Here is a 27,197-nt window from a genome sequence, read left to right as displayed (position 1 = left end):
TCTCAAAAACACTTGAAGTGCGTAAGGTAGTAACAATAAAGAAAAATCAACTTTACAAAAAAAATATATTAAAAAACATATTAAAGGCTGTGTTTTCCATCATCTTGTTGCTGATTTCTTCTGAGCGTGATTCTGACACCCCTCCCTCTCCGCCGGAAAAACTCGAAGAATCACGAATGTACATATGTGCAGGTTTATTAGGAAAAAATATAAACGTTAAAAAAACAACTTATATTGGCATTGTGTAAATAAAATGTAATCATGTAATCCATAAAAAAAGTAACTGTATCTGATTACGAGTATTTTAAAAAAGTAGTAGTTTACTCTAATTACAAGTACTTGCGGGTTGATTTTGTCACATTTTCACCAAGTTAATATACATATATAATTAAAAACATTTAAACAAATAATATAAACATATAAAATATTCTACTAGATTTTTTTTTAATTCATCAAGGTCATTGATTTATATTATGAAAAATTGGTAAATAAATACTTAAACAATTAAACATTGTCTGAGTATAATATTTGTATTTCTAAATCTAATGTTAAATAAAAATATCTATAACATATTCTGCAAAAAAAAAAAATAAAAAAAAAATATACATAAAATAAATTCTAAAAAAAAAAATACAATAAATAAATAAACAAATATACATGAAAAAAAGAAAGAAAGAAAGAAAGAAAGAAATAAATAACTAAAAATAATATAAAACAAAAAAAAATATAAAATCAAAAAAAAAAAATAAATATAAAATAAAAATCATTATAATATAAAAAGAGAAAAAAAAATATATAAATGAAAATAAAAAGTGATCTCTTTATGATAATTGTTTCCAAAAGAAAGGTTGAAAAAATATATAAAAAAAAAAAACTGCATTGACGAATCATTCACAGCAAGAGCAGTAAAGTAAACGATATCATGTTGTCATATTGTCTGTGTTGTGTGCCTGTCAGTGCCGGCGTGGGCAGGACAGGAACGTTCATCGTCATCGATGGCATGATTGACATGATGTACGCAGAAAAGAAGGTGGACGTCTTTGGCTTCGTGTCACGAATACGTGAGCAGAGATCGCAGCTCATTCAGACGGATGTGAGTAGAGCATGTCATTGGCTTTTGCATGATGTTATTATAGAAAGAACAGGTGACAGAAGAAGTACCTAGAAGTCTTACATGTTTAACACTGGACTGAAAATCTGGTTTGTGTTGTAGTTGCAGTACTCCTTCGTCTATCAGGCTCTGCTGGAGTACTTCCTGTACGGAGACACAGAGTTGGACGTTTCTTCTCTGGAGGGTCACCTGGATAAACTTCACAACACCAGCGCGCCGCTGGACCGTGTGGGCCTGGAGGAAGAGTTTAAGGTGAGGGAATTAGTGGTGTGCAATTGTTTACTGATCTGGCTTGGACAGATTATTAAAGCATTTTTAATGTTGGCTCTGCAGAAACTGACAAACATGCGTATAATGAAAGAAAACATGAGGATGGGTAACCTGCCTGCCAACATGAAGAAGAACAGAGTCCTTCAGATTATTCCATGTGAGTTTAAGATCATCTGTGCGTGTGAGGATCAAAACCCCACAAGCAAACCTAAAAGTGGCTGTAAAACACATTTAATCTCTTCCTTCCATCTACAATGTATGCTGCTGTGCTGCTGGGTTTGTTTACGAGGAAGTTAATCCGAAATCTCTCTTCCTTTTCCTGTTCTGCTTGTGACAGGCAGTTCAAAACAACAGAGGTTTTGCTAGAGGTCAATTTTTGTCTTTTCTCATTCATTCGTTCAGATGATTTTAACCGAGTCATCCTTTCGATGAAGAGAGGGCAGGAGTTCACCGATTATATCAACGCATCTTTCATTGATGTGAGTTTTTCATTAACTTTTTTCAAGTTACAGGGGCAGGTTGTAATAAAAAATGTTATGAAAATGAATATTGTTTTCTTTTGAAAGAAGACCAGGAATGTTTAAAGTAAATTAGTTAAGTTTGATTTTATTTTATTTTCATCATTAAAAAAATTCAGAAAGTTTTCTTGAGTGTGGTTGGATTACTCTAAGACAAAAAATTACTTTTTGCCAGTTTTCACCATGCATAAATATTTCTTACCAACCATGAACCTGTATCTTAATTATTTTTCTTAAAATTTAATATTTGTGTCCTTATGACTATTTTTCCATGTATAATAGTGACAATCTGTTATATAAAAAAAATGATAATAAAAAAAAAAAAAAAATTAAAAAATAAGGATGGCCCTGTATATGTACTGTATATATATGGTAAAACTTCAATAATATTTCAGTTAAAATAGCAATTTTCTATTTCAATATATTTTACAATGTAATTTATTCCTGTTATTAAAGCTGAATTTTCAGCTTCATTACTCCAGTCTTCAGAGTCACACAATAAAAAAATTTCAGGAAACTTCAAAAAAAAAAAATCACAAAACAACAAAATATATAAATTTCAAAATAACAAAATTCTTTGAAGTATAGAAAGTTCAAAAGAACAGCATTTATCTTTTGTAATGTTATAAATGTCTTTACTGTCACTTCTGATCAATTTATTATGTTGCAGTTCCTAATAAACTGAAACTTTACTGTTTTATTTACACTCCGAAGCCAGTTTGTATTGGTCTGCAGTGCTCATATTATCTTCATGTGCTCGTGTTTTGCAGGGGTACCGGCAGAAGGACTATTTCATCGCCACACAGGGTCCTCTGGCACACACGGTGGATGATTTCTGGAGGATGGTTTGGGAATGGAAGTGTCACTCGATCGTGATGCTGACAGAACTGCAGGAGAGAGATCAGGCACACACACACACACACACACACACACACACACACACACACACACACACACACACTTTACAAATCCACTCTCACACGACTTCCCAAAGCAAATCCTGTCAGCTTTGTCATTTGGAGTGTGTGTGTGTGTGTGTGTGTGTGTGTTGCAGGACAAGTGTTTTCAGTACTGGCCTACTGAGGACTCGGTGACTTACGGAGACTTCACGGTGGAGATGAAAGGAGACACGCTGTGTGACACGTTCAGTCTCAGAGATCTGCTGCTCACATTCGGCTCGGTGAGTGCGCATAATGAGCTGATTTGCATCGGCATTTTTTATAATGTTTGCATTCTGCATTCAAACTCCATTTTTGAAGTTAATATGTGGAGGCCGGATGGCTGAATTGTAATGCATGTGTGTGTGTGTGTTACTGACAGGAGAAGCAGACACGTTTGGTTCGGCACTTTCATTTCCACGGCTGGCCAGAGATCGGGATCCCAGCCGAGGGTAAAGGGATGATCGACATCATCGCAGCGGTGCAGAAACAGCAGCAGCAGTCGGGGAACCACCCCATCGTCGTGCACTGCAGGTAACACACTTAACTAGCTGTCTGAATCAAGTCCTACTGTAGACCACAGATTCCCAAAACAGATTTATCAGCTGAAGCGCTTTCACCTAAAATATTTAGTAATTAAATCTGAATATTTCAGTAATTTAACAACACATTTGCATGTTCACGGTTCTTTGGTCAGGATTAAAAAACTTTTTTTTCTTTGGATTTGCTTTTTTTTTTGTTATTAGTTGCATTATTTATACTGTTCAAATTACTGTTCAAATTCACAAATCCCTTGAAGTTTTGTTGTGAAACACACCATGCTTTAGACTAAGTAGAATTGTACTGATTATAATTAATAAATATGAATCCAAACCTTATCACAATAATAAGCGTTTTCCGAATGAAACATACTTTATTAATCACTTTTAGCAAAGAAGAAATCACACAAAAAGACTTTTTCCCTTTTTATTCCCAGGTGTATTTTAAATAAGTATATTTTAGTATCATTATAGTTTTACTGTCATCGTTTTTATTAATATTTTGATTACTTGTTTTCCTGTATATTCCATTTTCATTGTAATTTTTAATTTGAGAATTTTTTTTTCTTATTTTTTAGTGCAATAAAACAAATTATCATATTATTATTAAAAGTTTTTGTTTGCATAATATATATATATGTGTGCTGTCTATATTTATTATGTATATACAAATACACACACATGCATGTTTATATTTCAGAAAAATATGTTATGTTTATATAATATATTTATTTACAATATAAATTATATATATATATATATATAATATATATATATATATATATATATATATATATATATATATATATATAAATAAATATAGACATATTATATAATATAATATTAGTAAATATAATAGCAAATATTTTCAAGATATATACTGTATTTATGTGTATTTATATACACATAATAAATATACACAGAACACACATATATATATTATGCAAACAAAATCTTTTATTTTGGATGCGATTAATCCCGATTAATCGTTTGACAGCACTAATTTGTATATACATTTTTATTTTAGTTTTAGTGTGTCAAGTTAAACTAGATTAAAACAAATAATTTTGCCTTGTCAGCTAGCTGAAATAGAAAGTATATATATATATATATATATATATATATATATATTTAATTTAAGTAACGGTTATTTTATTTCAAAATATAGTTATTTTAACTATAATAATTCTGACACTTAGTTAATGCTTATAATTTAACCCTTTAATGTGCATTATATTATATATATATATATATATTTTTTTTTTTATATATATATATATATATATATATAGTATATATAGTTCTCTCTCTGTGGTTTTACATTTGCATTTAATTGGAAACCTTTCTGAAGCTGATGTTCTTGTGTTCTCTCTCTGTGGGATGTTTGTGTGTGCTCTGCAGTGCCGGAGCGGGTCGGACCGGTACGTTTATCGCTCTCAGTAATATTCTGGAGCGAGTGAAAGCCGAGGGTTTGCTGGATGTGTTTCAGACTGTGAAGAGTTTACGAATGCAGCGGCCACACATGGTGCAGACAGTGGTCAGTGCAAACATTCATACACTTCATATCCATTACACATTTACACACACAATTCATCACGATCATCAAAAATGAATCACGCTAATCAGGCGTTTCTGCCAGAATACTGCAATAAAACTGGTAACTTGCTGTTGACCTCTTTCATCCCAAGGATTTTGAAAGCAACTATTAATTAATTATTAACAAATGAATTTATCATATAGGTAACATAAGTAGTATCAAGTAATAGAAATTCTTTAAATAACAATAATCTAAATTATTAGGATAAATTCATATGATATAATAATATAAAAATAATATAAAAATAGTAGTTTGTAATGGCAATTTCATGTTGATGTAATTTTATTATTTTACTATGATTTAAATCAAGTAATATACATTAATTAAATAATAATATAAATGATTAGTATAAATTAATTAGTAACAGATTAAATTAATATGATTAATATTATAAGCCTTTTTAATGTCAGTTTCATAAATAATAAAATTTTAATTAATTTAATTTAATATAAAATTATTTAAATAATAATAAAACAGTATTAATATAAATTACTTAGTAATATTGTTTAAATTAATATAATTAATATATCAACAATGATTAAAATACAAATTTTAATGTAATTTTTTTTTTTTTTTAAATTTTATTATGAACTTATTTTGAACCAAGTGATATAAATTGAATAAAAATATAAGTTACTAATTGATTAAATTAATATTATTCATATTAAATTCATATTAAAAGAATGAAATAATCTTTTAATCTGACAACAATAATCATAACGATCATATTTGATTACTGGTAAATCTCTGTAAGTGGTAATAAATCATTCTAAATATTTCACAGTAACTTCTTCTAAAATGCTTTGTATTAATATTGTTCTTTCGTTCTGTCTGCAGGAACAGTATGATTTCTGCTACAGAGTGGTACAGGACTTCGTCGACATTTTCTCAGACTATGCCAATTTCAAATGATCTAATCTGCCTTAAATGTTTGAGTTTGATGCTTTTTTACACGTCAGTCGGTCAGGATTTTACACCGCGACTGGAAGATAATTGCGCTCTATTTTGCTATGCACTTCTCCCTATGTTACTAAAAGACCACATCTATCTGTAATATACTAAGGCTACTAAAGTTTTCAAAACTGTAAATTGTTTTGTCTTCTTTATAACATATTTAAATGGGTTATTTTATTTTGGTCTTTCTCACGCCGGATCATTCCAGTTGGACTTCTGTTGTTATTGTAAAATAGTGTTTTGACTGTTTATTTGTTCAGCTAATTATTTTTATTTTTTATTAAGCGACGCGTGTAGAATTTGTAAAGCTGTAGGTGGTTTGTATTTATGCACTGTCGCAGACAGGACATCCTGCCAGATAAAACATGTATGTGAATGTTCCATGCCATTTTATTTATTTAGAGTTATTGTCTTACAATTTATGAAAGATATCGTGTCAAAAAGTTATTTTGTTCCTGTCTTTAACATTGTACGCATCAGCCATTGCAAATGTGAACATTTTCGACTTTTTTTTTTTTTTTGGTTTCAAAGCAGCAAATATACATAAAGCGAGTGAGATTATTTAGGTTTGACAGGATACGGCTGAAGTATTGTTCGTAAGAAAGGCATAAACAAATACATTAACATGGTGTAACATCAGCAAGAATTATTAGACGTGATCTTGTACAGAAACAGCAACTGTATGAGACTGATGACCTTTGACCTTAAACGTCCTGCCTCTGTTTCCCTGAGAATGATGCTGAGAAAAAACGGCACAGGTTTTTAAAGCACACACACACACCACTGATTGTTGCCTTGCAGAAGGCCAAGGATTTACAAATAAATGAACAAATGCATTATGAAATCAAATCGTTGTGCTGTGTCTTATTTTTAGTTGGATTTATTGCATAAAGGTTTAATCAGGTTTATAAAAGGCTCATAAATGTTGATAATGTTTAATAATAAAGTAAAAATTAAAAAAAAAAAAAACTGAATAAAAGTAAAAAAGGGTTCATATGCTTTTAACTGCCCACTGATCACAATATAAAAATGAAATGGAATCTTTAAAAACTATTATTTTTATTTAAATAATAAAAAAAAATATGAATATTTAAAATACTAAAAATGGCTCAATCAAATGTATTTCAAATAAATAAAAGAATGAAAATACACTTGTAATGCAAATGGTTAAATAAAGGTTTAATTAGGTTTTTAAAAACGCTTATAATAAGAAAGTAAAACTATAAAATGTACAAATGCATATGAATAAATAAAAAAATAACTGAATAAAGGTTAAAAGTCAGTAAGGCAATAACAAAATTTTAAAATAAGTGTATAATTAAAATGACAATGACGTGTTATGCTTTTAACTATGCTAATGTTTTTAACTAATAATAACAATAAAATAATAAAATAATGACAAACAATAATATATAAAGTAATAAAACGATTTTTTAAAATATAAAAAATGGTCAAATAAATCAATTTTTTTCTAAAATAAAAAAAAATTGTAAACATTTGTAATGCTAAATAAAGGTTTAAGCAACTTCTTTTTAAATGGTAATGATAAAATAAATAAAAAATAAACAAACAAACAAAAATTCAAAGTTTTGAGAAGAGCCAAGAAGTCAACCAAATAACAAACTTTTCATCAATAAACCAACAGCTACTGCCATCTAGTGGACATGTTTGATATTTTTTTTTACATGAAAACAGGGTCTACTGAAGCCTATATGAGTTGTGCATAACATGCTTTTTTATTATTTATCTTATAAGTAATTATTTTATTTTTCTATTAATTTTAATGATTAATTATAATTATAAATATGCATTTAAATACCTTATATGTACAGCCCTGTTTTATGAATAATATGACGTTACACAGAAAAAGATACAGAATTAAAAAAAGTGAGACGTAAATACAGGCCAAGATATACCAAATATGACCAAGATTGGTGATAAAAATGAGAAAACATTCAGCCCTGATAAAGACTCTGCATTTCTGAACTTCAGTCAGTAGATGTCACTGTTGTGTTTACTAATCCGATGGACTCCTCGAAGAAATGGCTTCTCTCTGAAAAAAATGTTGAACTGAAATAGTTTATCAGCGTTTTATTGTACAGCATCTTCACAAACAACAGAATGCAACGCAACTGACATATTGAGGCATTTCTGGTGAGTTCAAGTCATGCTTTATGTTTGTTTTGAGGTTGTTGGGTAAAAGTGTAGGCATTCATGTCAATTTAGTTTATTCTACTGCTCTTTTCTATCCACTGCTCGTGCAAGGCACCATCATAAGCATAGAGTTTAGAGATTGTTATGCACTGAAAACCTCAAAGTGGCTGTTAAAAGGAAGACTGCAGTGAATGAGAATCACTCCTAAGCGCTTGGGTCCCTCCAGGGCCGTGTGCTCTTCACTTCCAATCCGGCTAAAGTTATACCAACTTTGGCTCCTTACTTTTCTCAGCATGCCTTTGTCCAAAGTGCTTTAATAAATTCTAATTTCATACAAAAAAATATGAAACTACAGGAGGTTAGAATGAAAATGTGGATTCGTTTCCACCAAAGCCCAGAAGAGAGCCTGTGCCCTAATAGAGCTGGGCATTAGGGGCCGATCTCTGCCAGCACGCCTCGCGTATGGGACCGCGCTTCACACTCACTGTGTTCAAATGCAGTTAAAAACAAATGAAGCCGTCTCTTAAGATGAGAGCCGATTTAATTTGCTAACAGAGCCAGGTAGTCTGGAGTTTACGCCTGGAATGAACAAAATGAATTCTAGGGAAGGATTCATTGTTCATGTGTGTGTGATTATGCATATATATTGTGTCTAAGTGCATGCAGTGATGGTTTTCTGACAAGCTTGTTATAATTTGTACTCTCAAAAATGGTAGGATATTGAACTAGTTGGCTCGTGCAAAACCCTTTATTCCCATTTGAGGCAAAACAATCAACAAACAAAATTTGAAATCAATACAATACATGCGATTTGTATTTTAGACCGCTATGCATGACTTCATTGTAAGAAAGGAAAAGTGAACAAATGTAATCATTCTGTATTTATTTATGCAATACAAATTACAGATGCATGGAAAAACCTAGGGTTATTATAGTTAATCATAGCAACATTTTTGTTACTTGAAATACAATAAATGTTAACCAAAATAAAATGTTAAAAAAAACAGCTAGTTTCCCAAGGTAACGTTTCTTGTTTTCATTTAATTGAACTTGATGTACTAAAACAACTAATAAATAAATAAATACAACAATACAGTCATGATAAATAAAAATGACAAAAGCACATAACAAAATGACTAAAATTTTTACTAAAATTAAAATGGATAATATATAAATAAAAACTAATGCATGCTGTTAATACTCTCTATTTGTCATATCACTAATATATTTCAATATGACTTTAAGACCAAACTGCGCAGACCAAAATGAACTTGTCACCATTTTTTTTTACGCTTCTTCGTGTTGTTCCAAACCCTTATATTTTCTTGAACACATTTTGTTGAACACATAAGGAGTTACTTTGCTATTATTTTCCAATGTGAAAGAGAAGTAGGGCCACTGAGCTCAAAAAACAGACAAACTGAACCACAAAATACAGTTATAGTAGTTAATGTGATTTGTTTGCTACATTCTTCATACTCTCTGAAGCCTGTTTTTTTTTTTTGGCTTTTGAGGACTTGGAAATATAGTGTATAAATGCATAAATATTGACTTTATCTAGTTTAAATCTGTGTTGTATTTATCTTTCCTATGTGCATCATGGTACTAGCAATGCAAAGGTCATGGGTTTATTTCCTCGCGAAACCAAGAACTGATAAAATGTGTACCTAGAATGTAATTGATAAAAGCATTTGGTAAATGACCAAGGGTTTTCATTTTAGAACAAACTTCTCAGTTTGAAGGGCCAAAAATCAAACCTGATCAAGGGCTGTGGGTCACAAATAATGTCCAACTACGCGTATTATATTAAAATGACTGTTTTTTTTTTAATAATTAAAAATGTAAATATTATTTTAAAAACAGTTTAAATCAAATATTTTTTTCAATTGTCTTTCACATTTTAATGAAAAAAAAAAAAAAAAAAAAAGTTTGTGATACTGCAATGCTGGGCTAAATCATATGATATCAAGGGCCAACTCTGGCCCACAGGCCCTGGTTTGGGCATCTCTTGTTTTAGAGAAGCAACTTGTAGAAGTTTGGTAACTAGTTGACAGTGTTTTGCTTCAGCATGTAACTTATTGTTAGATTTTGTGACATTATTGAAATAAAAATCACACACTTTGTGTTTACGCACTTGATCTGGGTCAGGTAGAATGCCCTAAACATGCATAATTATACAGGTAACTAGTCTTTCAGATGATCCACGCGATTAGTTGGCTTTTAACATCTGCAGATCCCTAGCATTCATGCACGCGTGCATTTGCGTCTTTTCCTCCTGTCTCTGTGAAGTTCTGGATCTAATGTGCTCCTCAGAAGTGTGTGGCTGGTTGTAGGTCGTCTGAAGTCGGAACGGCTCCCCCGACGCCAGACCTTGCTTCATTAAACCGCTTCTATAATTGCTCGACTCCAACACAAAACGCCTTGTATCTGTACATTTGCAAATTTCATTTAACCTTAGCCTCTCCTTCCGTACCCCCGGTGGATAATCACTTTGTTTACCACAAATTAAACTCGGCCTGATTGTTTACCAGCCGCAAAGTCCCACCACATTTCTAGAAGCCTCGTTTATTTATTTCAATAATCGCAGAGCAGGGAGTCATGTATATGCCGCGCTCATCTACATGAAAATTGTACAATTAACTTTTCATTAACCAGCTTGTTGGTTTTTTTTTTCGCACGCTTTCTCCCCGTGCTCTGCCGTGTAATGGCTAGTCTGAATTTTAATAAACGCCTTTAAATTAGGAGCGGCCCTTCCTTTGAGTCGCATGAATGCGAGCGAGCGTTGAATAAACGCTGGTTAGAACAATAGCGCAGGCTGCCAGTTTGTGGTGTCATCTTTAAGTATGCAAGGATGAAAGCCTCGCGATTTGTCCATCAAAACAAATAAGAAAGGAAGCCGCTAATTCAGATGGCAGGAAGTCAAGTGCTTTTGAGTGCCCGCGCACATCGCTAATGACTGCGCCACCGAGGGAGGTGGGGGTCCTCTCTGACATTCTCCGTCACGTAGTGTACTTATCTCAAGTCTTGAGAACAATTAGGGTGGACAATAACTATAGAATGACTTTTTGTTGTGCGCGGGCTGCCTGTAGCAGCAGCGGAGCGCGATAACGCCGTCGGGAGACCGCCGGAAAGTCTCTCCAGACTCCGGCCGGGGCTGCAGACCCTCGATTTCTCTCTCCGCGGCCTCCGGTGCAGCGCGCGCAGAAAGGTTGCACTTTTATCCTGCTGAATGAACGGCATCTTGACACGTTTCTTCTGGGAAGCTGTGAATCCCTTTGAGGAGATGAACAATGGGGGTTGATTTGGAATACTTTTGTAAACAGGGTGGTAAACAACTAATGCAAAATCGCATTTTTTTTTTTTTTTTTAATCAGGCTCTTAAAGAAAATCTAAAGGTCACAGGTTACAAATGCTATACGGTAAACATCTGCGCCAATGCTGTTTAGCTACTTAATGAACTTTTGGATTTCATTGTCTTGTTGCGAATGTCAATGGTAATTTGGATGAATCGCTTTTATTTACATTTTTAATCATTTAAAATGTTACAGTTACCAGCACATTGTATTGTAGGATACAGTAATTAATTTAGCGTGCACTCTGCTGAAAATTCTGTGTCAGGGTACCTGTATGTGCATACATAAAATCTGCATACTGCGTACTGTATACTGCACAATGATAGTATGCTATTCCTGAATTGTCCAATGTTTCCCAATGCAATACTACCAAACTGTGCATACTTTGCAGTATTCAATACATAAGCTATGCTCCTTTTTAAAGATTATTTTTAAATAATAATATTGCAGTGAAACAGTTTGTATGTGCGCTCCAAACAGTAGTAGTCCGGAAGGTCAAGTTGAATGCACTGCATTGTGGTATGCATTGTTCGCTGCAGTATGTTTTGGATAGCCTAAATGTTGAATGTTTTTTCAATTTTAGTAAGTTTTCTGGATTTTCTAGAATGCATACATAAAATTTGCATATGGCCTATACCTAGAGCAAAAATAGTATGCATAGTATGGCTTGTGCTGTGTGAGGGAATTTTAGTTTTTAACTCAAAGTAAAAACCCAAAAGAACAGAAAAAAAAGAAGTTATTTTTTAACCCCTGATGGCATGCGATACCAAACGAAGCATGTTTTGGTGCAGTTTTTGTGCGAAAGTCATGTGATGTTGCTTGCTTGCAGCATATGTTAAATAAAGAGTCTGACTATATTAAAGTTTAAACAATCAGTATTCTGACTCTTTATTTCACATACACCACAATCGAGCGACGTGACAATGCCACGCTATGTAGACAGTTTTGCTTGAGTATAATGGGAGCGATGTGATTCTGTCGTGTCGCTCGCTCTCAGTGTAGTCTTTGTGTGTCTCCAACACAGCTGCTTTTGTACAGCTTCATGCAGTGTTTTCATTCGAGAGGAAAAGAAGGCAAAAAAACCTCAATAAAAACGAGAAGAATTGCGAGTTCTTAAGACATCGGCCCCGCTCCGTGGGGGAAAAGCACAGAAAGAGAGCAAGTGGCGGAGAGAGGAAAACAGAGCTGTGAACGGCAGCTGAGGCGAGATAAAACGAGCTTTGTGCCTTTTTTTCACTTACTGATGGCTGGCAACAAGGCCGGAGTGCCAGCAGAAGCAGGAATATCTGATAGGTTGTGTGTTGTATAATGAAAGAAGCCGAGACAGGGGACATGTTAGAAAGCAAGGTGATTCGCGTCCTCCCGGGACGATATTTCAGGATCCAAATGGTCACGACAGAATCTATAGAAGATCCACCGAGACTTTTGGGGTTGATCTATAGTTTATAAACTGACCAAAATAATTAGCATTCAAATGAGATTTGAGGAGCTCTTCTGACAGAGGAGGTGACGGCGCCGAATTCCCTCGACTGTCCTCTGCATCGCAGACGCCGCTCTGATGCCCCGTTTGTCTTCTCTTACCTCTCTTTTACAACTCTGAAAGAGAGAAAAAAGTGCTCGGCTGACAACACAGAGCCGCATTCGGGTGCAGCGGAGTTGAAGAGGTGCTTTGCAAGATTTTAGTCGCATGAATAATTCGATATCTGAGCTGGTTGTTGCACTGTTGGATGTATTTTTCAGAAATCTTAACGGCGCACCAGCTCTGTGTTTTAGGGGCTCTATCTCGCTTTCTGTTGCAGCTCTGCGTCTTGTGTTCTCGGCCCACTTTGTTCCATCAAAATACACATTCAAGACACAAATTAGGGGCCCACCAAGTCAGCAAACGCAGAAGCGGCGCACACACACTGTCACAAAGGGAAAAAGAGTCCGGGCGAGAGAGAGAGAGAGAGAGAGAGGGAGAGACAGTCGGGCGTCAGTCCAAGGCCTGCTAAGAGGCCATTGTTGGAACACAAGAGCCGCGGGCCTGGGAGGGAGATATGGGGGATTTAGCGACATGACTTGAAGCAGGGCTGCGGGAACGAGAGGATTGGGGGATGACCAGATTAACGTGTCGGCCTGGAAGCCTCGCGTCAACTTTATCTCCTTCCGCATGGCAGTGGCAACAAAGAGAACAACCTCAGTGCTTAAGGCCATGAAGCAAAACCTGTAGAGTCCTCTTGAAGCAGCCACTTCTCGCTCTTTAGCGCACACGCGCGCGCCCTGTCGCATGTAAGGCGTAGCGGCTGTCAGCGTAGACAGCTCCGCTGGGATCCGGCAGGGCAGGGATGCCGGGGAAGAGAGGAACTTTGATGTAAGCTTGTAATCGTGGTGCTACAGCCTCAAATGCAGAGTCGACAAACAGCAAACAAAGCTTGTCAGTCAGAGCGCCAAACAAACAAAATAAAAACGTCTGCGGGGCGACTTCAAAAAGAATGCTGGAAAAGTTGAGGCCGGCACTACAAGAACAAAATAATTGTCTCTTTGTTCCGCGCTTTTGGAGGAGAATTCAAACAAAGGGAAATTTAGTCGCTGGGACAAATATGAATAAGTGGAACATGAGAGCGCAGAGACGCTGCTCTGGTTATATAAGAGTCTCTGAGACATGGAAGAAGGAATGAATGTGAAGGTTCAGGTTCCCCAAAAAGGATTGACACTTAAGTCAGACTTAAAAATGTCTGAATGCCGTTGCATTAGATATTGAACCAATATCTTTTCTCTTCACGTTTACCATTCAAAAAATTTGAGACGTGTAAGATATTTAAGAATGCATTAAATTGATCAAAAGTGATGGGAAAGGCTTTTATAATCTTACAAAAGATTTCTGTTTCAAATAAATGCTGTTCTTTTAACATTCTATTCATCAGAGAATCCTGAAAAAACACTATTTCCATGAAAAAGTATTACATTAAGTTACATCAGAAGCACAACTGTTTTCAACATTGATAATAATGTTTCTTGAGCAGCAGATCAACATATTAGAATGATTTCTAAAGGATCATGTGACACTGAAGACTGGAGTAATGAGGCTGAAAATTCAGCTGTGCATCACAGAGATAAATTACATTTGAAAATCTATTCATTCAATAGTAGTTATTTTCAATTTAAATAATATTACTGTTCATTAGTGAGCATAAGGTACTTTAAAAACAATCTTTTGAACTGTAATGTGTATAGACACATTATTTTTTCAAACTTTTTATCAGATGTTTTGCTTGCATTGCTTGCTTGACATTTTCTCTTCTTGATTGCATTGTGAAAAGTTTCTGTATATGACAAGTTGAAATAAGATGCATAGCAATGTCCCTGAAAAAAAAAAAAAAAAAACATTTGTTTCAGAGATGTAGATGTAGATTTTTTTTTTAATGAAAAATCACAAAAACAACCTTATTTTAAATGCTGTGAACAGAATAATTCACAATTAACCCTGGAACATATTTTTAGAAAGTAAAGGGTCAGTTATGAGTTCATGTTGACATAAGTGTTGTGATTTTGTGTTATCTAGTCTAGTAGAATGGCATTTGATGTGTGATTTACAGTAGATGTCTGAAAGGTGGTGAGCTTCAGTACAGAATGGACAGGGGTGAAAAAAAAAATACTGCAGACATATTCATATTAGGATATTTGGAGAATAATCAGACTTCTATCATTTTAATAATATTGACTTAGTTTATGTCCATGTAAAAATTCATCCCACTGAAATAAATGATGCCACCGCTACTTGATTTATTTAAAAAGTAGATGAATGAAGTCTCGATCTAAAACATCTGACAGAATGTTTGCAAAGAGAGGTGAGATAAACAGCTCCTGAAGTGGAAACCGTTCCAATAAAAGAGTCGAGATTTTATCTGAACTCTCTGGTGGTTTTTGTTCAAATCGGTTTTCAAATCTAATTCAGAAACTCTAATAAACTGACCAGTCAATCTGAACTAGATGTTTGCTGTCGCTCATAAATCACAAAACGCCTTTCGTTGGGCGCCACGTGGTGGTCCAGCAGAGTTTTTCTGTCTCTGAGTGAGAGTTCAGCTCCTTACTTGAGCTTCAGCAAACTTGCAAGCAGCAGAGTCAAGAGGCCAGGGCTGTGTTTGACCCCCGTGAGACTGAAGTCCACCTGCTGTTACTGACGAATCTGCTTCAGTCTGTTGCGCTAGCTTGCTCTGAATCATTTCGACAGTCTTCAGAAGCGGCTCAGGTGGGCTTCGGTAATCTGAGGTGAGGTCGGTGTCTGTCAGACGTTGATTGAGGGGCGAGTCGAACATTTCTTCTCCTCGTTTCATCTTTAATTAGAGTCAGAATGTGAAATGGCCCCATCGCTCTGAACTCCAGACTGATATGTGATTATTCTCAGAGCTGACAATCACCGGGTCCCAGACACTGTTTTTTTTTTTTTTTAACCCCCTCAGCCCTATGAATTAAAAATTAATGTGTAATGATTCATTATTGGCATGAAATAACTTTTAGTTAACCAATTGTCTAATAAAGAGTGAAAGCAGTCATGCAGAAGTTTAAAATAATTTTGTCCAAAAAAAAGTCTGGTGGAGAAATTAGTCAGTATGAAACATGAAAGTCAAATGTGGCATATTGAACTAGATATTTTATGAGAGAGAAATAACATAGGGAGTTTCTTGATTTGATTGGATTTTTCTTGATTGGATTGGATTTAGGATTTGGATTAGCAGCATTGTCTGATGGGAATTCACTTCAGTGATGAAAAATCACAAAAACTTTTTTTTTTCTTTTAAATGCTGTGAACTGATGCATCATTCACAATCAATGTGTATTCAGAAAGTAAATAATGTCCATTTTCATTTCACGTTGACTTAAAAAGAAGTTTTTTTTTGTTTTTCTGTGGTACTACGCTGTAAAAAATGAATTTTAGAAGTTGTATACAGGGTGATGAGTTAACTAAAACCATAAAACAATTTTTGTTACTTGAAATAAAATAGTTTTGTTTCGGCTAGTTGCCAAGCACAACATTGTATATTGATTGTATAGACCAAAAAAAAAAAAAAAAAAAAAAATAATAATAATAAAAATGACAAACACACAACAAAATTGCTAAAACTTTAACTAAAATTAAAATGAAAACAGAAAATATGAAGATAAAAAAAATAACATTTACAAAATCTATATTTAAATTACTATTTCCATCTTTTACATTTAATTGCTGTTTTTTCCAATTATTTGTGAAATTTGTTAGCTATTTATGAGTGAACATTTTTTCAAAGTCTATGTTTTCAGTGCAGTTTGTCCAAACAGAAATACAAAAATAGTGACTGAAACAATCTTAAGTAGGAAAGTGGTAAGAGGTCACAGCTCATGTCCGTCCAAGTCTCTACTATCTCCTCTCAACCTTTTGTTCACCAGTCAATAGGCTTCCACTCCCCTGATGAGATCTTGCACTAAACGAAGACGCTGGTAGAGAGACAGCAGTGTGTGTGTGTGTGTCCATCTAGGGATGCAGGACACTCGGAGAGAGAGAACGCAGGTGATGAAGATATATTTCTATTTCTATCTGTCCCCATGTCATTTGCATCAGGCATTAGCCTAAATGTATCAGAGGTGCAGAACACTGGCGAGGAATTGCGTTACCTCGGTATGAGTGATGGTAAAAACAGCATGCTAGCTGGGTCCATGTCAAGCCCTTAAATGGCTCGCTGTTTCGACCTTCTTAAGTAGCCAAATCTTTATTGAGTGTTGGACCGCTGGGACATTTTAGCCTTTGAGAAGGTTGTTCTTGTTACTATTGCTTTAGTGGATAAAACCCACAAGGACGTTCTTTTAACTTGTTTGGACTCCAACTGTTGTGTTTTATTTGATTTGAGGCCACGAGAGGGAAAGGCTAATTTAAACAGGTCTGCTGTTGCTTTCATTTTGGACTTTTTAGCTTGAGAAAGGCAGGCAGGTGATCTTTAGGTGCAGCGTGTTTCGCTCAGACACTTTAGATTTGACCCAAACAAGCTTTTGCTCAAGCCAGCATGTGACTTCAGACGCTGGTCTTCTCAAACCGGTCGTCCCGAGGGCCGCGCCGAGGAGAAAAACACCGAACGAATCTGGAGAGAAAACAATTGAAAAATGTGCTGCGGTGCACATATAAACTTAAAACAAAAGCACATATAAACAAAATCAGTTCAATAGTTTTAAAACATTTGTCCAACTCACATATGTGTTTCACAAAATCACACATTTTTATACAGCATTTGAGAAGAGCAATAACGGATGTATCAAATATGAAGTAAACAAATATAAGAATTTATATTATAATGATAAGAATATCATCTGGTCTCTTTTTATTAGCTATTATTTCAGTCATCATGCTTTACTTATTATCTTGTTTTGGTATATTATTATTATTATTATTATTAGTTATAAACAAAATAAACAAACTCTTTAGAGTTATGATTTCATCAAATGTATTATTATAAATCATTCAATTCCTTTATTTGATATGCCATAATAATAATTTATATAGCAGAGTATTATGTATAATAATAATAATAATAATAATAATAATAATAATAATAATAATAATAATAATAATACATAAACATATTATAATATTATTAGTTTTTTGCAGCTTAATAAAGAATTAGTAATAACAATAATAATAATAATCATCATCATCATCATTATAATATATATTTACAATCTTACATAGTTTAAAAAAAATTACTAGAATAATATAACCTTGATAATGAATACATTTAACAAAAATAAATGCACCATTCTTAAACTTATTCCTTTTTTTCTCTTTTTTTTAAAGGAATAATTAAACAGTGTCTGAAGATTGTTTTGCAGACAGGCTAATGGCTGATGAAACTCTGATAACACTCAGTCCATGTGGTAATCTTTCATCATTTTAAGTGTTCATTAAGGGCTGACTGATAAGCAGAAACAAAACAAACAAAGAAAAAGAACAAACATGCCATCTGATTAATTTAAAACAAACAGAGAGGATGTCAGCAACGCTGTCCACAGGGTGGCACTCTTAAGCTGTGAATTGAAAGGATCTCTCTCTCTCTCTCTCTCTCTCTCTCTCTCTCTCTCTCTCTCTCTCTCTCTCTCTCTCTCTCTTTTCTTTCTTTCTTTCTTTTCTGAAAGCCAACACACAGGATTTGTTGAACAGCTTCACAATGATTATTGCCCTGAAAGTGGCCAAGAATAAATCTGGCACGTGTTAATACATAAATGCCATATGTTTGTATGAATTCCTGATAATGCTTTGACAGTGTGACAGAGTGACAGGACGGGTATAGGGCGAGCTCTCATCAACCTTTCTGCTCTCAGTAAGATCTGAAGCTCAGAAAAACCAACTTTGAAACCCGCAAGTGTTTCTCCCGCTGAAATGTGAGAAAGCAGCTTGATTTGTTCTGGGAGGAGCAGCAAAAGATGCCGACCTTAAACTAAACCTGATCTAAAGTATTGGAAGAGGCACTAACGGGGTAAAAGCAGGTCTCTGGGTTTCGAGTGCTGCTGGATGGGGAAAATGGGAGTCAATAACATGTAGCAGATCTTCCAAACAGACAGAAGGTCAAGTACACTCACTTAAACACTGACAAAAACCATAAACTTCTCTTTCTCTTGTTATTTTCCTCTATTCTCCTTTCGGTTGTATCACATGGGTTTTGTCAGTATATCTTTATGTCATGCTTACATCCTGTCACTTCTGTGTTTTAGATATATAACAGCTTATGTTACATGTTAAATAACAAAATTTAGCACTCTTGGCACGTACAAGTTAAAGTTTGCATTTATGTTTGAGAATGTTATATTTTGTTACATTTTGCTTTCTGTGGTTAGTTCAGGACTACATGCACACTATAATTTACAAGTTTACAAACAATTACCATAATTAGTTTTACAGTACAGCATATATTCTGCATATTCTATATTGTATATTTTATGTAATCTTTATGGAGTTTTAAATTGCAGCTTGGACTTCATTTTAAAGATTTCAAGTCTTTTTGAAATCAGATTCTTCTTTTAAGGAATTAAGAAGGTTTATTGTGTGAAAGATTTGTCTATAATGTATAGATATGTGTGTATGTATGTATATATATATATATATATCTGAAAACTGCTGCTTAATATTTTTATAAAAAAAAAAATATATATATTTTTTTTTTATAAAAAAAAAAATATATATATTTTTTTTTTAATTTATTTATATATATCAACCAAGGGGGATTCTTTTTGAAAGTTTCTGTTTTTAAAAGAAATTAATACTTTTATTCAGCAAGTATGCATTAAATTCAGTGACAGTAAAAATATTAAAAATGTTACAAAAAATTATATTTCAAATAAATGCAGTTCTTTAGAACTTTCTATTCATCAAATAATCCTGAAAAGTATCACAGTTTTCATGAAAATATTAAGCAGCACAACTGCTTTCAGCATTGATAATAATAAGAAATGTTTCTCTAGTAAATCAGCATATTAGAATGATTTTTGAAGGATCATGTGAATCTGAAGACTTCATGCTGAAAATTCAGCTTTGATCACAGGAATAAATTACATTTTAAAATGTATTCAAATAGAAAATAGCTATTTTAAATTGTAATAATTTCTCACGATATTAATATTTTACAGCATTTTTTTTATCAAATAAATGCATCCACAGTGAACATGGAGACAAAAAAAGAGCATATATATAAAAAAAACAGTGACAATCATATGTTTTAGGTGTCTTTATATGTATAGTCTATATATATATATATATATATATATATATATATATATATATATATATATATATATATATATATATATATATATATACACAAATAATATAGAACCATTAAACTTTTTTTTTCCCCAAGCTCTCATGGTGTTCTAGTCCTACAAAACATGAAGCGTTATAACACAAGGTTATGCGTGAGATGGATGTGTCGTTTAATCGAGACGAGACTTTAATTTTGAGGTTGGAATTTTTCTCTGAGCACACCTTAAACTGCTTGCATGAATATGAAGACTTTTGTCTTTAGTGATCAAAGCGTTGTGCAAAAGTACTTGAAAGTACAAGTAAACGTGAAATATGGATGAGGCCGGCCAGTTTGATGATGACTGTGCTAAGTATGTGAGTCAGAGACGTTTAAGCAGAAAAGAAATGTGATTTGTTGAGGCTCTCGTTGGTTAGCTGACTGCCCTGTCATGTTTCTGCTGGGGAGTCTTTGCATATCTACATTGTTGTATGTTATATAACCTTGTTTGAGGAGCAATTATATAAGCTCATATTTAGAAATTGGTTTTAAGGAGGGTGAAAAGTAGCGCAGAGGTCTCGGACGAATTGTCGTCACTCGGAGAAGGAGGACGGAGTGAAAACCAGGCCAGCGATCAGAGACACAACAACAATGGAGAGATGAAGAAACATGGGCAGAGGAGTGAGAGATACGCTAAAAGAGCCCAAATTGCGTGTTTCTCAGGTGGTGGGCCGCAGGACTCTGGGGGGTCGAGCTGGATCTGCAGCGGGGTGTCTGGGGTTGCTCTGATCAGCCCGACCGGGCGGCTTAGGAACCCGATTAAACTCATTACAGCTGTCGAGGGGACTGCAAAGGCCGTGTACCTGGAGCCCAAGCGGCGTCCCTGGATCACGGTCGTCTCGGAGGAGTCATCGCCCTGGATCATCCTCCTCATCCTCCCACTGTGGCCTCACCTACAGCTGCAGTCCATCTCGACTCGCTCTCAAATACTGGACAAACTTACTGTAAAAGTCTGTAGTGCATTTGGATTATTCTGTTTTAGTACAATACTACTATCACTCTCATTTTCCAATTTACCCTATGCCACAATTTTGCCTATTGTTGGACTTTGGTAGTTCATGTGAATATGATTTTTAAATATATGCACACATTATAATATACCATTATAATATCATATACAATATATACATATTAAGATTTTCATTTGCTCTCATAGTTGTTGTACTCCTCGTTTGAAAGTCACTTTGGATAAAAGTGTCTGCTAAATTATAAAATCAAATGCAATCATGTATATTAAAAGTTTGTTTATTTATTTATGTATTTTTTTTTTTTTTGTTGTTGAAATAATTTTTCAAATTTAACAAATATTTAGCAAAACTACTAGTTCTTTTAAACTTTCCGGCTCTTTTGCATTATAGACTTTCAATATTAATATACACTATCATTGAAATGTGAAAGAAGTCTCTTCTGTCACTAGTGCTGCATTTATTCAGAAATACAGTAAAAACAGTAATATTGCAAAATATTAATACAAAAAAATTATATTTGGTCAAATGTAGTTTATTCCTGTGATGCAAGTCTGCAAGATTCTTTGATCAAGAAAAAAACATTTTTGATTCATTCATTTCTTTTGTGACATTGTCAGTCACTTTTGATCCATTTAATGCATCCTTAATGAAAGTATTAATTTCTTTCAGAAGAAAAATCTTACTGACCCAAAACTTTTAAACAGTAATGTATTGCTGTATGTTTTCCATTTGTTTTTATGATCTGACGTTTTTTTTTTTCTCTCTCTTGTAATTTCCAGCATGCTGTCCATAAAAATGTAAATTCGGTCGTCATTTAAGTATAATCAGACCAGTTTGCAACATAATGACAGAACTTCCAGTTTTGTGTGAACTGTCCCTTTAAGTGTAAAGTTTTCTACTGTAGTCCACTGGCTCATGACCTCACTTCCTGTCGTAACTCTCATCGCATGTCAGCTCACTGTCCTCTGTGAGTTTGCTCCCTCCTATCTCATCAGTGTAATCACATTGATGTTTGTTATTCGGGCCTCTCTCAGCAGGGCCGTCTCGTTCTTTGATGGAGGCTGCGGATATGGAGCTGGAGCCCGTGGTTTCGGTCACCCCTACCGACAGCCCCGACTGCGACCATCAGAGACCGACCGTTGTCAGGAACCGTGGGGTGTCAGGGCTCACCCGCCTGGCCTGTTATCCCCCGCACCCGTCCCCTCCTGGACATCTCTCTGCCCTCGCCCAACACCCTCTCGCCCGCTTTTGATCAGCCCTGACTCCGGCTGCTCCAGCGAAGCGGCATGGGTGATGTGTTGCTGTGGAGGGGGTGGGATGGACTACATTTGGTCATTTGGACTTCAAGGCCGGACTTACCTCTGATTCTACGTTTTAATTAGAGGCTGGCATAATAATTGTTTGCTCAAGACTGTAAAAGAGCCCGTTGAGAGGTGGGCCAGAGCTGGCCGTGTGGGTCCTGCTTAAAATGCCCTGCGTATAGAGGTGGTAGCAGTCAGGGAGGTCTCTAACTGCTTTATATTTATTAAAATTCAGAATAATCTAAGCAATAAGAGATAATATACAGCCAGATGGTCATTATTGCGAGATAAACCCCACCAGGGTGATCAGGATCCAAACCTGAAGGAGATTTCGCCATATTGACTGACTGGTGGACTGTACATTTTCTGGATTATTATGCTACTGTTTAGCAAAAAAATAAATAAATGGACATGAAATATTGATTTCAGTTGAAATTCTTTTGTTACGTGAGAAGAGAGAAACGACTGTTTTCAAGCAGGTTTCTCAAACACTCTCCTATTGTTTATGATGAAAATCACATACTGTACTTGTGTGCGTGTGATTCCGCTTCTCTTTAAACTTGTTTTTCTCATTCAGTAAGAATTTGTATTGCTTTGTCGCAACCAAAAGAGCATAATATAGAACCAAAATCGTATTTGTGTCTCTCACGACCCTGGAGAAAGTGTTGGATGGTTCAGAGGAGGTCAGGCTAATATCTGTGCGCCGTAATGAAATATTGATAATCAATGATGTGGCTGACAAATGGAAGGTTACCGGGACGACCGCGCAATGACACCAGCACCTTGGCCTGGTGAAGACGAGCTCTGTTTAATCTGGATACAGCCAATGAAAATGGTGTGAAATGCTCTTAAAGGTGGCCCCCTTAATGTGGGATTATCCCATCACAGGAGTGACAGAGATTAGAATTAATTCCATTACAGACATAATCCTAACAGCTCTGCTTTCCGAGAGAGAGAGAAAGAGAGAGAGAGAGAGAGGGGGAGATTTGGATAGACGCATGTATTTGTACAGATTTGGAATAGGTCAAGGATCGTAACTCACCAGAAGCCCGGACAGGGGCCGTTTGACCCTGCATTGAAAGCGCAGCGATGACCCAGGCCTCATGAAAGACCGGAGCGGAGCGCAGACGCTGCTCGAGCCGCTGAAGGTGATTGAAGATGAGTGTGACACAGATAAGGAGTTAAACGCTCGGCGTGTGTGAGTGTGTCCTCAGTAATAGTCCTGATAAGTGGATGTGTACTGTGTCGGCTCTCCAGGGAGTAAACTCACTCAGATATACATCCATTAAAGAAACACAGCAGCGAGAGGAGGCCGAGGCTATTGCTGCAAACTGGAGTTCCATAAACAACCTGACGTGTTTTAGCACTGGTAATGGATAGATCAACCTATCTATCTATGATGTAATTATTCAAATAATATTGTAGTCACACTGTCTATTAATTTGAACAATCTTTAGATGGTGTTCAACTACCATTGAAATAAAAATACAATTAAAAAATTTAATTAATTTAATATATGGTACTAAGTCCCAAGTATGTATTTATGTATGTATTTATTTTTATTTTTATTCATTTATTTTTATTTATTTTTATTTTAAACAAATAGCAATTTGGCAACTCCTGCTTGATAAAATATTTTAATTATATTTTTAATATTTTACTGCTTGAAATAATTAGAAAAAATCATATTCATTATAGACATTTCCATTACTTTTCTAGGTCTTGAAATCTCACTTTTAATATTCCCTCATATATACTTTTTCTAAGACCATGGGAATCCTAATTCTTAAATTGTTGGGGGAATTAAAATGAGAAATATATCTTGATCTGTTTAGTGAATTTTACAGCTTGTTTTGTCTTATTTTATATAATTTTAATCAATCTTCAGGCCCTCTTGGTCCCAGTCCCTTGGTTGCTGTAGATCAAACTGCTTAAACATACTGAATAGATGTTTAAATTTTAGGGAAATTAAGTGGAATTAAGTTTTAGTAAAGCCGCAGCAGCAAAATCATTGATGTGATCTCCATCTACAAGATAAATTGGCCCCCTTCTTTCTCATTTTGTCATACAATAATGACATTTCATCTACATAACACAGAACTATACAACATACAAAACAAACACCAATCCCCAAAACCAAAAATCCAAGAATTATTATTATTATTATTATTATTTTTACATTTAAGTTAAAACTACAACAAATATGATTGTTTTCCATTATAGTCATCTAAAATTGAATACATACTTTTCTGAGATTAAGGAGGTATCTAAACTCGTCATTGCTCGATACCATTAAAAGTTCCCCATTACCAAGCATTTTTTTCTCCTTTGTTGAGGCGTCTTTAAAGTTCTGCATCCAGTATCTGACTGAATGGAGACCAATTCCCTAAAGTTAGACCACAAAACTCATGTCAGATTCACAGTGGGCTACTAATCTGCGGTTATCACAATAAACATTTTGCTTTCCTCAAGTTCGACTCCTCCTAAAACAAACTCGTCAAATAGATTTATTCCACACATATATAAAAGTGTTTCCTCAGAGCTGCCAGACTTAAAGATTGCAGTAAAAAAAGTGGATTTATGGGGCATTTTGAAGTTCCTCTTAACAAGTTTCACACGCTGTTCTCTCCCGAGGACCATCTTCGATGTCTGTAACCCTGCAAAATACCCCAATTTGATGCCGTTAAGCACAATTTCCTCCATGTATCAGAACTTTTAAATACGAGATGTTGCTGTTTTTTCTATGCGAAAGCGTCTCTGGTCAGTAAAGTGCTAAATGCTGTTTCCGAGTCTCCTGACGTTCCCAGGGCTCCTGTGCCGATGGGACGTCTTTCCCGTCTCCCGGCCCCCTTCTGTTCCGATGCGACGAGGCGAACTTGACTACTTTTAAGAGTAGTTTCAGAGGGGCTCGAGCAAGGCTGTTAGCCTTCGGAAGACATGCACATCTGGCAAAGTGAGAGCAAATTTCTCTGCTCTTTCTCCTGGAGAACAGGAATGTCCGATATTTGATCAAGAGGCCATCCCACTCAAACGCTAAAAGTTGTCAAATGAGACTGAGCGGAAAATCCGCATCCCAGAGGTCCTCTCCGCTCGCTTTTACATCTCAGAGCAAACCAAATCAGAGTCCGGTAAATGCTGAACATACCTACATTTAAGTGATGTATTGCAGTGTTTTGCCATTTTGAGGGTTTTACTGGAAATCACCAGGAGAATACTCACTTTTCTTTTCTCCTGACTGCTTTTCCCCCTCGTCCACCTCTTTTTATCTTTTCTCTTTTTGCACAAATGCAGGAGTTTAGCAGCCAGTTAAAAATGAGACAATGATACCTTCAATTCACTAATTTTATCCCTTTAAACTAATATTTGAACATCAAAACTTTATTTAGAACCATTTTGAATATCCCGGCCTCCTCTCAATGCCACCAGCTCAGACCGCTTGCTTCACTCAGGAGAAAAGGAGAAAAGCTCAGCAATGGTGAATATGTACATGGTTTATTTGTCTTTAAGTAGGTATATTAAAAACAGGTAGACATGTAAACAACATTAAAAACTTGGTCTTTAAAATAATAGATAATAAATAATAGTTTTCTTCTGAAATTTATAAAAAGGAAATTTCAGACTTTTTATCATTTTTTTTTTCCAGATTTTTTATTTTTTTTTAATCAGACAAATTCTGATTGGATGAGTGTTTAATGCAGACAAACACATAGCTGATGAACACTTTTGTGCATTAGTTAAATTTATTGTTAATTTGACAAGTTTCTACGTTGTTTAGCAATCATCTGCATTGTTAAGAAAAACTGAGAAATTTACAGTAAAAATAAAGTTTGCCAAAATTTACTATTTAAAAAAAAAAAAAAATTGTTAGCAACATTTTAGGTTTTATGGATTAAGCTAAAATTTACATTAAAAAAAGTGTATTTCATTAACTGATATGTCATGCACACAAATACAAAACACCATTATGTTAACACACAACACCAAAATTATACAATAAACAATATAATTTCAAATCATAAGATGGATGTATCGTGCCACAGAATAAAAATAAATAAATGAATAAAATGGGTAATTATGACAATTAATCTCACAATTCTGACCTTTTTCTCGCAGTGCTGAGGAAAAAAGTTAGAATTATGATGTATACATGTTAATATGGAAATAAATTAAAAAAATTTATATAAAAAAATACAAATGACGTGAGAGTCCTAATAGGAAATGGTTAAAAAATTTACACAGAGAATTCAGGCAATACAATTTACAAATATATATATATATATATATATATATATATATTATATATATATATTATATATATATATATATATATATTTTTTTTTTTTTTTTTTTTTTTTTTTTTTTTTTCACTAAGTACTTTTTTGCCTCCAAAAATCCACAAAATACATAAAATAACACAAAAAATCCCATTTAATTTATTACACTTATTTTCCACTGTATATAGTAAGGGAGTTTACTGTTAACTAATTAACAATTTTTTACAGTAGCATTTTTTTAACAGCCTTTTACCTTAAAAATTTACATTGTGTGGTTGTGTTCATTTTATATAAGCTTCTAAATGTTGAGTTTGCAACAATACCAATGATTTATGCTTCATCAGTATTGCTGCGCTTCATTGAGGTTCTGTGTTCTGACAAAAAGGACTGTCCTCTAACATACTTTTGTCACATGTGTCTGTAGA

The 27,197-nt window shown here is 34.5% G+C and overlaps 1 protein-coding gene and 1 long non-coding RNA gene across 6 annotated transcripts in view; both read left to right on the top strand.

Annotated features, from left to right (window-relative positions):
* Positions 1-6,776, top strand: part of ptprea (protein tyrosine phosphatase receptor type Ea) — a 78,232-nt gene extending 71,456 nt beyond the window's left edge. For all 3 annotated transcript variants that reach the window (XM_042735991.1, XM_042735992.1, XM_042735993.1), the window contains 9 exons: positions 958-1,093; positions 1,214-1,363; positions 1,445-1,538; positions 1,784-1,860; positions 2,670-2,804; positions 2,954-3,079; positions 3,220-3,371; positions 4,778-4,913; positions 5,811-6,776. In XM_042735991.1, coding sequence (XP_042591925.1) covers positions 958-1,093; positions 1,214-1,363; positions 1,445-1,538; positions 1,784-1,860; positions 2,670-2,804; positions 2,954-3,079; positions 3,220-3,371; positions 4,778-4,913; positions 5,811-5,885 — 1,081 coding nt within the window. In that variant the 3' untranslated portion in view covers positions 5,886-6,776. The remainder of the gene's footprint in view (positions 1-957; positions 1,094-1,213; positions 1,364-1,444; positions 1,539-1,783; positions 1,861-2,669; positions 2,805-2,953; positions 3,080-3,219; positions 3,372-4,777; positions 4,914-5,810) is intronic.
* A 763-nt stretch (positions 6,777-7,539) lies between these two features.
* Positions 7,540-27,197, top strand: part of LOC122139284 — a 76,040-nt gene continuing 56,382 nt past the window's right edge. For 2 of the 3 annotated variants that reach the window (XR_006156181.1, XR_006156182.1), the window contains exon 1: positions 7,552-8,081. This is a non-coding gene — a long non-coding RNA (uncharacterized LOC122139284). Of the gene's footprint in view, positions 8,082-27,197 lie in introns of all 3 variants that reach the window. The other variant, XR_006156183.1, reaches the window with a different exon arrangement.

The sequence above is a fragment of the Cyprinus carpio genome, chromosome B12 (assembly GCF_018340385.1).
Source record: "Cyprinus carpio isolate SPL01 chromosome B12, ASM1834038v1, whole genome shotgun sequence".
NCBI classification, from domain to species: Eukaryota; Metazoa; Chordata; class Actinopteri; order Cypriniformes; family Cyprinidae; genus Cyprinus; species Cyprinus carpio.
This window is presented reverse-complemented; position numbering and strand designations above follow the sequence as displayed.